Here is a 12,337-nt window from a genome sequence, read left to right on the forward strand (position 1 = left end):
CAATTTGAGAGAAAGGGCAAATTTGGCTGCAAAGTTGTCACAGGCATGAAAAGAGACAAGACAATTGTATTTATTTTTATCAAGAAAACCTCCTAGCTTGGCTTTCTGCTCAGGCTAAAGCCAAGAAGACACCATGACACTTTTAAAAGAGTCATACCAAAGTGAAAAGTAAAAAAAGAATACAAAGGAAATTACCCACCGGCTGATCTCCTTGTTCTAAGTGGGTCAGAACACGTCAGTATTTTCTAAATTTCTCACATCTCCCAGCAGGAGAAGCATATTGAAGTAAAAATAATGATTCAATGTTTATGGAGTATCAATAACTTTAAAGGTTACCATCTAGAATTGCAGGTTAGCTGCACGGGGGTAAGCAAGACGATTCTCCCCATGCAGCAGCACTTTACAGAGGGAAACAACCTGCTCATTGTTCCGTTTGTTGTCGTGCCCTCCAAGTCCAGCACACCAGGAGCAGCGCAGCCCTCGGGCACAGAATTGCTTTCTTCTCCTCATGGTTCAGTGCTACAAGCTGTACCAGCCTGGAAATAGCCCCCCTGGGCTTGTTCAGAGCCACAACAGCACGTGTCCCCAGGCAGATCTGCCCACAGTTACCTCCGACTGCCCTAGTTGTGGTTGTGTCCAAGTGTCCCAGCAGCAATGTGCTGAGAGGACATCCCCAGCTCCATGGGTGCATGCCGCAGGTCCATAAAGGGAGCACGAAGGGCATTAGGAAACCCATTGCAAGGCAGCCTGCTCTGGCTGATCACTAACCCATGCACAGACCATGGAGTGGGAGGGAGAACAAAGCTTCTGTGTGTGACTGGGAAACATTTTCATTGCTATCCCAGGGCCTTAAGCAGTATAATTTTTGAGCTGAAGCTTAGGCTTCTACACAGCAGTGCTTGGCCCAAATTGAAAATCTGTGTACCTTCCAGCAGGCCAGAGCACAGCAGAAGATACCCAGCTTTTCATTTCTAGGTCACTGGCTTGTATCAGCTTTCCCTCAGCTGTGACCAAAAGGCGCCAACGTAAAATAAACCCACGACCCGAATGTGAGCGTCAGAAATGAATCACAGAATAGTGAGGGTTGGAAGGGACCTCTGGAGATTATCTAGGCCAAGCCCACTGCCAAGGCAGGGGCACCTGGAGCAGGTGACACAGGAATGGGATCAGGTAGGTTTGGAATGTCTCCAGAGAGAGAGACTCCACGACCTCCCTGGGCAGCCTGTGCCAGTGCTCTGCCACCCTCAGTGCAAAGACATTCTTGCTCATGTTGAGGTGGGACTTCTCATGTTTTAATTGCACAACAATCAACCCATACTTGTGCAGATTATTTGGCAGGTTCAGCCAAGGGAGCCAAGCACCCAAATCAGCTGTTTGTACCAAATTAGGTGTAACTCTGTGAAACAGATAGTTTTTATCCTCTTTGGAAGTCTTCTCAATTTCAACAGAGGGCTCAGAATTTATATTCATATTAATAAGAGAAATCTTGTTCGTTTTGCATATGGACAATTTCCTCTTCAATCTCCATTACACAGTCACAGCTGGGAAAATTTTATAGTTAGATAGTAAACATTTTTCTCCTCCTCCAAGATGCTTGAAATTTTGGAGAACAAACATCCTGTCATACCCTATTTTGGTAACCTAGATTGTCTCTGCTATTAAACCAAAGCAGCCCCAGTTTGAGCTGCAGGCCTGAGGCCATGACATGGCTCACCTGGCAGAGGCCCCTTAGCTACTCTCAGCCATGGCTTTTATGATGCTGAAGTGCATAAGGCTTTGTCCTGGCCCAGACAATGAAAAGGCAATGTTTGTTACCATTTAACCTCAAATCTCAGAAGGTAATAATGAATAAAAAATGAGAAACCCCCAATTTTAATGGACACAGTGTATCATTCTGATAATATTGAAACAGTCTGTATTTGGTCTTATGTTTGCAAAACAATTTCTTCTACATGTTAACCACATTTTGAAATGGGTATTTCTGGGCTGAAAGAATGGAACTTTTCATTTAACAGCTGTCAAAATCAGACTTTTCAATATTTCAAAGCTTACTCCTCTTTTAGACGTTACATTCCTCAGAACCTACTCCTTTCTGTCAAAAATTCAGTGAATCACTACTTTTCGATGGCAGCAAAGGAAGAAAAGTTTTTCTGAAAAATGCCCTGCCAGGTCTAATAAACTATTTCTCCATCATGCTTGTCTTTGTCTTGAGTTTTGGTGAATGCTGTAATGGCTCCATCCCAAAACAGCTGCATTAGAAGATGTGTCACTTACATAATTTTTTTTTGCCCCAAATGGGGCAATGGAAGGTTTCCTGAATCATTTGGTACAACGCCACTAGAAATCATATGCAAATTAAAAAAAAAAAACAACAACTAGAAATGCTCACATTAGCCAGTTTCCTGGAGCCACTTAACAGCTGCTTCAGATAGAGATTCAAATCCTTCACTCTTTTATGTTCGAGATCTGTAAAAGGCAAATGCCACCAGTGGGGAAACCTGCAAAAGAAAAATATTCGTAAGCATAACTCTTGTACTGTATTTACTGAAAATGTTTCCAACTCTACTTAACAGAAGAAAGTCAAGACTTTCTAAGTGGTTTGGCAGGTAGAGGAAGGGATGGGTAGAGAGTCCAGAGGATTTTTTACCCTCTCACTCTGGTTCTTCTAATAATTTGCTGATATTTTGTTTCATACTGTAGCACTTTTTCTGTCTAAATCATTAATTTAACAGTAGGTAAATAAATAAAACCTAAAATGCAGTTATTTGCATTTTGTGATATTTAAATAATTAGCTAATTAGCCCTTTATGAAAAAGGAAAGCACTGCCCTCCCCATTTTTTTCACTGTGCCCAGCACAAGAGATCTCTGATCTCAGCCCAGGGCTCATGCTATACACAGCCTTACAACAGAATACTGAGTACCAAAGCCCCACAGAAACAATGTGACATTTGATGAATATATCATTGCTTGCATTTTTACCGCAGCTATTTAGAGTGTAGATAGGTTTTTCAGAGCAGGTCCCTGATCTCATACGTAATTTCAGGCACTAGCCTAATAAAAGCAATATATGAAAACAGACGATTGTCCATAGCAAAAAAAAAATCAATCCCAACAAAAGCAATAGCAATAATAATAGTAAAAGTAATGGTCTTGCTGAACTTTTATTAAGATGAATTTAATTTCAGTTTAGTAAATAAATCACATACGCATAGAATGGCCTTATGTCAATTTTCCAATGCTCTGGTGGTTGAAAATGTCAAAACCTCACATTTTTTTTACTTGAATCATCTTTGCATTTTAGAGACAATGCACATTAAATCAGTCAAAAGGTTAGATTTTTAACAATACACATAATCAATTTATATTAACCTTGCCCTGACGAAGGGTATTTATCTCTCAGGTCGAAGGAGCATTAGAAAAGCTACCTGTGCTAAATTGCACATAATGGCTTTCGTGATATGGATTGCTAATAGTCAGATTCATAATAAACATTATGCTTTATGTCCTCTAATGTATGGGACAGAGGAAAGCAGAAGTTTTGATCTGGTTATATTTCATGTTCCACCACCCCCACTTGTAAATAAGTCAACTGTGTCTTGTTTACAAACCTCTTTTTTTTTTTGCTACAACCTTGTTTATCCACTAGACCTCAAGAGGCATCTGAAGGCTTCAGACAAATGACTAAGGAGCTGTCTAGCATGTGATACATTGGAAAGGGACACTTGGCCATCCTTTAGAAAGGCAGCTGGGCAATACCGTGAGGAAAAACTCAGTGCTGGTATAACTTAGTTTGCAATTACACCAGCAAGGGACCAGGATGACAGCAGCATACTGTATGTTTGTATGAACTTTTCATTATTTCTGCTCATGGCACTGAAGGGTTGGGGCTCAGTGAGGGGCTGCACAGATGAGCAGCAAGAGGCGACTCTTGCCTCATGAAATCACAGTGGCAGGACACATAAAGAAGTGGAGGAAGTGAGACATATGACCCAGGATCATGACATAGACGATCTGCACAGATAAAAATAGAGCCCAGGTCATCTGGCACACATAGATAGCCTGTGAATATTCTGGGTTCCCCTCTGGGGCACAAAAGGACTTCTTTCAAGGGATTATAGGGAGGAGTTGTTTGGAAGCAGCTTAAAATGAATTAGACTGTGTAACACACAGACAGGGTTCTGGCTGTAAAATGCAGGCCCTCAGAAGATGCATCCTAAGCACAGTGGCCAAACAGAGGACAGAGAAACTGCTGATTGATAGCACCAATAACTGCTGGAGTGAAGGACAATATGAACCTTGTGGTGGCACCGAACCCTTCTTTAGGAGGCCTTTGAGCTTTTGCTGAATTGCATTTGTGGCTGAAACCAGCTTTGCCCTTGTGAGTGCTCTTGTGCTAGAAGAGGTGAACTTCCCAACCTGACATTCAGCTTTGCATCTACCTTAAGTGGATCAGAAAAACATAAACTTGCACGGTGTGCAGATGTCCTCCACGGAGGACTCCACTCCCTCCTTGTCAGCTTGAACGTTGTTCTGTGTACAAATTATGTCACTTGAATGCTTTCCCGGGTGAAAAGATTTTTGGCCTTTTGCAAAACAATAACTAAACGCAATTAATAATCTCTCTGAGACCAAATAAAAAGGAGAATGCTAGAATGCAAGGGCTTGCTTGGGGCAGCTGTGCTTTGGCTTGTAAATATGGGCTGAATGTTCACATGTCAACAGCAAAAGTTCAGATTCTAAGAACTCTGAGCTTTTGCCATTAGTTTCTTGTAATATAGTCAGTATTTGGCACTTGTATGAAGCACTCTCATATTGCATTGTTTTCTCCTAATGAGACATAAATATATACAATTTCATGGAATCAATACAAAGCAGAAACCAAGTCCTTTCTGTAAGCAGTTCCAATTATTCTAGTAATAATAAACATTTTACTTTTTAAATCATACGTTTTTAAACTGATTTTGTGGTTATATTGTGGAACAAGGCTTTTTCCTTCCTTTGAAGCATCTGGCATCAGACAGAGTTGGAGCTTTGTAACACACAGACAGACTAATGGTCTGATATGGTATGGCAGTTTCAGTAATAACAACAATTTCCTTTTAAAGAAATAATTAGTTTTTTATTATTAGGATAAAATCTGAGATACATGAAAAGCCTCAAACTAATGAAGTTCTGTTAGAAAACAAACCAAAACTTTAATATTAAAAAACATGGTTATCAAGAAATATCATAAAATGAATTTCTTTAACACAATCTTGGAGAAAGATCATGCTCTGACGGGTTACTGCTGGGACTGAATTATGACAACAAAGCCCTGGTGCTCTTAGAGACGGCTTCAGTATATGCAGATTAACCCTCTGTGAGTTCTGAAACACTCTTTGTGAAAATGTTGTGAAGGATTTTATTAAAAGTAGATTTATCTGAAAAATGGCCAGTACTACTTTTGAAATTCACTACAGGGTTTCTGAGGTCTGTGCATTTCTACAGAGAAATGTATTTTCTTTCAAAGGGCTCTGTCATGAACAGGTACTTGTTAAATATTTCATTTTACAACCTAAAGGTTAGCGTGTAAATATCTCCAAAATCATGATTCAAGCACTTGTAGTATTTGTTTAGTGAAATTTCGATTCTCACCAGCTGCTGCAAACCAGTTCATGTGAGCCACTAATAATGAATCAAATTGGAGTCCCCTCAGGTAGAAGAAAGATTCTCTAGAATAAACTAATCTAAAGCCATTTACCTGAATGCTTCTCACAAGCTTGAGGGAATAGAAAATTTGGATCTGAAATTCTTGGACTTTAAGTCAAAACTATGTCGTTTGTGGCTGTGTACTTCAGGTCAAATGCCAGACCTTCATATTTTTCAAGGATTTCACTTGAATCTCAACTTGGTTCAAGTAAACTGCTTGTATTTTAGGCCAGCTTTACGTCTTATTGTAGATAGAGCCTGAAGAAGGCCTTGTACCAGATGAATCAGAATGAGGGTGTAGAGAGGACTACTTTGTCCTCATGGGGGATTCAGTATAATGTATATGGTATTTGTAGATATTTGTAGAAAAAATAACTCCACTTGTATTACTAAAGCCATGGCCAATAATTACCTAAGGAAAAGCAGTTTTATGTAAGACAGAAATAAACTGCGGGACTCGCTGTCCCAGGAAACTGTGAAGAAATAAGATTCCGAAATGAAAAGCAGGAACAGACATGCACAAAAAGTAATATTCAGAATTATTGCAACTAACAACAGCATGTTTTTTTCAAAAGATTTTAAATTGAATGATGCAAGGCACAAAGTTTGGGGTTTGGAGCCAGGATAGTACATAAGATTATCGTATATCTCTCTCGGGGAATATGTGCATCTTTTTGTAAGCAGGTTGTTCATGCCAGCCAGTGTCAGAGATTGGCTTGTTTCTGTTCTGATCTAGTGTAAATATTCCAATGTAAACACTGCTTTAATATATGGATTTTTCTATGAGTTTTGATAAGCACCATGAAGAAAATAAAAACTATTAAAAGCCTCATCGTGCCTTTAATGGAGTCAACACCACTTATCCTTTGATTTCAGGAATAGTTTTGTCAGGTCCAAGCTGTTCTCCCTTTTCTCCTCCCATTAAAAAAGGAACAATAAAAGCTAGACTGTCACAATGGTCTATGATTCAGTTTCTTCTGGGGCTGAATAGAAGCCTTGATAGAATACGTCGCATTGCCTTTTGTGTTTCTAAAAATATATCTGCCCTGCATCTTCTCACAGATCTATTTGAGCACAGAGAGAGCCAATTAACAGCAGAATAACATTCACTAATATGCTGCCTTACTCTGGGAGGGGATGAGATGGAAACTGCTTCTGGAGATGGCTGTGAAGTTTTGAGAACTGGTCGAACGATTTTTCCACGAAAGTGACCACGTTGCAGGTTTGCACCACCTGGACTAGATATATCTGTGTTGGGGAAAAAGGGAGAGGCAGAAAAGAGAAATGATCAGAGAGGTATGTTTAAAAAAAAATGTACAGGAGAAAATATAGGGTGATTTTAACAAAGAAAAACCTTCCTTTAATGTAGTGCCAAGTGCCAGAGAATTCAGTTTGTAATTCACAGTCTTTGCTGCACAGAAAGAGAAACTTGCCTGGATAGCATACAACTCAAACACTGAAAGATCACTGCAGTGTGTGAAAACTAATAGTGCACCATTAAAGCATCATATAACAGCCTCCAATTTCTATTAGGCTTCCTAATTTTGTGCCATGCTTTCCTTCTGGATGCTTTAATTAGCTCCTGATTTATTTTTCACTATAGGGCATGAACTGTTCTCCTTAATGGCTCCCTGCAAATATCTGCCTGCCTGGTGTTCTTTCTCTCTGGTAGCTCATTGCTTATGGCACCGCTGTTCATCCCATGATCCCTTTAATGTGGCACAAGTAAATCTTCTATAAAGGAAGAGGGAGAGTATATAAGCTCTCAGAGGAGTCGTTAAAGATCAAGGCAATGATGGCAAGGAAAGAATACAATACATACAGTGTCAGGCTTTTTGCTGAATCCCAAAATGGTGGCTCTTGAGATTGACTTCTCTGTGTCCAGCATCATCCATTCTTGGGGGACAGCCTCTGGAGCTGGAGGCTTTGCAGAGCCTGTCACTGACATCTGTACAAGCGCGTGGATCAAGTTATTGAGTTTAACAGGGAAGCACTCCAAACTTTCCTTTATTTTCCTGAAGAACAAACAAACAGAAGAGGCGCTATTTATGCACCTGTTTTGCTTCCATTTCTTGATCCCTGTTTTCATGGAGGCAAGACCAAAAAAAATCACAAATTCTAAAGCCCACCTCACACAAACACATACCCACATAAACACCAGTCACTGCTATTTGCAGCAATGCAGCACATCCAGCCCAGAGCTCTACTGCTTAAAGGAGTGCCCTTGCCATAGCCTGCCTCATGGCTTAGCTTGGAGCAGTTATTCTTCATTAGCATGATACCATCAGAGTTCTTGCAGACAATAGAGACAAGCAGAACATTTCCACGTGTGTTTTGAGGGGTTCCAGGGTTGAACAACATGTGTTCATTTTGACAGCTAGGAGAGAATGCACTAGTTATTATATTTATTTTTGGTTGCGCTAACCTCACGTGGACTTACACGTGTTTGCGCAAGGCTCTTGGATTCAATTTGTGATTTAGCTGTGCATGATGTGTTGCTAAATCCTCTACCCAGCTCTTAAAAGCTCTATCCCTGTGGAACTGCTTAAGATGAATTAAAAAAAAAAAATAAAAAATGAAGAGAGAGAATTTTTTCTGCTGGTATCTCCCTCCATCTCGTCCCTGCGCAAGGGAAGCCAGAACACACTTCTGATTTCCTGGAGTTTTAAGATCCTTCATCAGAAAAGACACAATAGATAAAAACAACCTAGATATACATGTAGATATATACTGCAAATGTGTTTTAAATCAAATGAACTTGACTTGAGAAATAACACTGCAAGATAATCGTAGGTCTTTGAAGAGTAAGATGCAGTACTCATTAGAAAACACTTGCCCTCTTGAATTCAATTGCTAATTGAATTGTTAAGACCTATTAATTTGTGATGGTAAATTTTTTTCCATTTCTCTGCTTGTTTCTACAGCTCTATGAAGATATTCAAGATAGGTTTTGATGTTATAGAACAACAATCCATTAGTTTCAGGCCATATGGCAGCAAACCTCTACCAAATTGTCAGGGTTTTGCTGTGTTCTTTTTTTTTTCTTTTTTCTTTCTTTTCTTCAAGTTTTTTTTTTTACTGTATCTAAGTAGGTTACCAGGGCTGATGATATCCTTAACCATCTCCATCATCCCTTGTTCAAAGCTGAGCAAATGCTTCACCTGTCATTTCAAATTAAATTCTTATTCATGGGTTTCTCTGAGTGGGTTGGAGTGCGTAGGGCAATCATTTGAAATCAGCTCCATTCATCACATTAGCCTAATTTTCATGATCTCAGATGCTCTGGCTAAAGTCTGTAGCTTCACAGATGCAACCATACCAGAAAGAATATTCCACCTACAGTGAGTTCCCCAGCTCACCCCCACCCCCCTCCAAATTCAGATTTTATTCAAAATAGTGTGTGAATTTATCATACACTAATCAGGCATGGTAAACTGAGAAGATGTATATATTTTTCTCAATGAAATACAAGGAAAATATCTCTGAATTGATTTGGTTAATTATCTTAATTATTAATTACATTCTCCAGAAACAGATACATGCAGACTATTTAATAAATTAAACAAATTAACACTCAAATGTAAAACAAGAAAACAAACCTAATTTCAAGATATTAGTACAAGATCAATTCAGTGCTGATTAATTAGGCTGCATCAGAGGTGAACTCTTCCTTTTTAACTCTTACATACTTAATTTAATGTGCAACTGAAACACTTCCTAAGTCATTGAGCTATTAGGTTATAGAATCTGTAACTGGCCATACAATAGCAAAGCAATTAGGGAATCAGCCATATTACTATAAGAGACATGATAACTTTTCAGCTAAACATGGTGTAATTTAATTGACATAAAGCAGACCTCAGCTGGTAAATTAGTACTGATTCAGACATCATCACTCTGTAGAACAGCCTGATATCAGAGTACCACTACTCTTTTCATGGGTCCTTTAGGCTTCTAAAATACTTTTAAAACCCAGACTGCTAATCATATATTTTAAATATAAACAGAGGCTTGTTTTGTCATTGTTGCAAATTTTTCCTGTGAGTTATTTTAAATTATCACATTTAAAATCAAATAAAACCAGAAGTATACATTATTTTCTCCCCCTCTTGATACTCTGTTCTGTCTGTATGCAGTCCTCTTTGTTAGAATAGAAAACACTCAGCAATCCTTATATCATACCAGCAACAAGGAATTGAGAGGGGCTCTTTGTTATTCTGATGCCATCTCTGAGTGTGTCTTCACAGCAAGGTAAAACAGCTCTGGTTACAGTTCTCTGCACTTCCTTTCAAGGACAAATTGGCTTACAGGAACCCTCTTTGCCAAAAGCTGGTTCCTAACTATACATGGAACAATGGGGTACATCAAACCCATGTGTTGTGTCTTTTTGAAATTTTGCAGTATATTTTTGGCCTGGATTAGTTCAATGACCCAGTTTATCATGCTGTGGAATCTGATTCCCCTTTCTGTTAGCATTTATTAAAGTTCATCCTGAGGACCAGTGGTGGAAGTTTCTCCTTGAACTCCCCCAGTTCCTCATACACCTTCTTTTTTTTCTGTAGCCACTTTAAGATTAGCAATATTGAAAAGGAGTTGGTAAGGTCATGGGTATTCCTTGCTCCCTGGCCATTACCCCCTTTGCCTGTGCCCAAAGCTGGCTCTGTCTCAGCAAAGATGATTAAAGTGTCTTATTTATTGCAGAGCTCTGGTAGCCCAACTGCTTAGAGAATTACTGCCTGATGGTCCATAGAAAGCAAAATTGAAGTGACCAATACGAAGGACATCAAAAGCACAGGTTAATCAGAAGAAAACAGGAATCTGTCATTAACTAGAGTAACATCAGCAGTGAATCACAATTCACTATCTGCAAAATATTGCTAATAGTTTTCAGGCACAAAAAAGTTATTTTTCCACACAGTAATAACTGTGCACATTGGTGTCTGACCTGCTTCTCGGAGAAGTGAATTAAATATCTGGGATTACTGAAAAGTAATGACTTTCCGCTTTCCACCTGCTGAATTGACTTTGAATTTAAGATTTGGCTCTCAGTCTTTCTACAGAACTGTCAAATTACAGTATCAGGTAAAATACGAACAGACTGGCTGGCTGCTTGTGTAAACAGAGATGGATGAAAAGTTTGGTTAATGTTTTCAGCAGTGACTAGTGATAGTGACTTGATTTTTAAGAAGCAGACATTTCTTATGGACTGGTATTCTGAAGGCTGGTGCTTGGATCTCTTTGGACACACCAGCAATTCCACACAGCACATACACTCATTATTACTGACTTGGTAAGATCTTAGTCTTAGTATATGTAAAAATTATTATTCACACCTAACTTCAGAATAATTTTCTTTATCATTCTTGATGTTATCCTGCTTCTCATTTCCATCTAGGCCTGAAAATAATTTAGAGGATAATGAGCAAAATTTATTTTCATGGGATTCTCAGATATTAATGAATATTGTTTCATTTATATTCTACATCCATGAATTTACCAGGCTCCATTTTAAAACAAGTTGGGTAGTATGCCCCCAGAAGCTCTTAACAGAGTTTTCCAGAATATTACTGTTTTGAGCAACAGACCTTTTATAATTCTCAGTGACATTTATTCATGGACAGTTGGTATCCTTTCCATGTACAGCAGTGATAACCCTTCAGTTTAGTATTTTATTTCCCACTGTGATAGTATACAAGCAATAATCATATTCCTTTTACAGCTTGACTTGCTAGGCTTTAAAATCCAGGTTTGCTTCCAGACTAACTCTCATCCCACATGCTGAGCACATCAGGTACTTTCCTGAAGTGCATCTTCCAGTCTAGTTTCCCTACTAGTCCTCCCATGAGCCTCTCCCAGGACAGATGACATTCCTCTCTCCTGAGCTGGTGGCATGTGGAGTTTGTGCAACAGCCTTCACAATGCCTCAAACAACTTCAATTCAAGGAGGAAGTCTGCCTTCTGTTCCTTTGAGGCACATATACCACAATCTTTACAAACTACTTGAATGCCACTGAAATAAAGTTTAGTGCTGTATTTTTGTCTCTTTTGGATGCCATCAGCTTTCACTGTGCTTTTTTAGCTGCTTGGGAAATTTCTTGCTGAAATATCTGCGGCCACCTGAGAAACAGGGATTGACTGCAGTTTGAGATTAGTGTCATGCTTTGAAAGGAGTTACTGTGAATTGTCTAGTCTGAAAACTGCTGGCATTTGTGGCTTGGAGTGGATATGCTTGACCTGGGCAATGAGAGATACCTAACAAGTGACTCCATTAATAAATAAGCAAAGACAGTAGCTGACCCAAGCAGCACCTCCCTCAATCAGGCTGCTGAAGATACGCAATGAGCTTCCCTGGTAATTGCCAGATCCACCCCGCATCTCTTATTCATGGGCTTCTATGAGTGGGTTAGATTGCATGCTGCAATCAATTGAAATCAGCTCCATTCATTGCATTAGGCTAACTTTATGCTCTTAAAACCAGTTTTAAATACCCCTTTAAATACACCCCTTTGCAGGCGCGTTAAAAATGTCAGGCAGTGCCCCACACCATCCTGACATTTGAAGACATCTGCAGAAAACCATAGAGAAAATTTATACCCAGAGGTAAGATGGGTTTCCAGTTTCTGGTGAAACTTTGTTGTCAGGGGAAGG

General features: G+C 39.3%; 1 protein-coding gene across 1 annotated transcript in view; it reads right to left on the bottom strand.

Moving 5' to 3' along the window:
* PIK3C2G (phosphatidylinositol-4-phosphate 3-kinase catalytic subunit type 2 gamma) overlaps positions 1–12,337 on the bottom strand; it is a 195,756-nt gene that overhangs the window by 36,309 nt on the left and 147,110 nt on the right. The window contains exons 26-28 of the mRNA XM_017823912.1: positions 7,512–7,704; positions 6,816–6,937; positions 2,390–2,498 (exon numbers count right to left, since the gene is read on the bottom strand). Of these exons, the coding sequence (XP_017679401.1) occupies positions 2,390–2,498; positions 6,816–6,937; positions 7,512–7,704 (424 nt within the window). The remainder of the gene's footprint in view (positions 1–2,389; positions 2,499–6,815; positions 6,938–7,511; positions 7,705–12,337) is intronic.

Source organism: Lepidothrix coronata, unplaced genomic scaffold, assembly GCF_001604755.1.
Source record: "Lepidothrix coronata isolate B3197 unplaced genomic scaffold, Lepidothrix_coronata-1.0 Scaffold107, whole genome shotgun sequence".
NCBI lineage: Eukaryota > Metazoa > Chordata > Aves > Passeriformes > Pipridae > Lepidothrix > Lepidothrix coronata.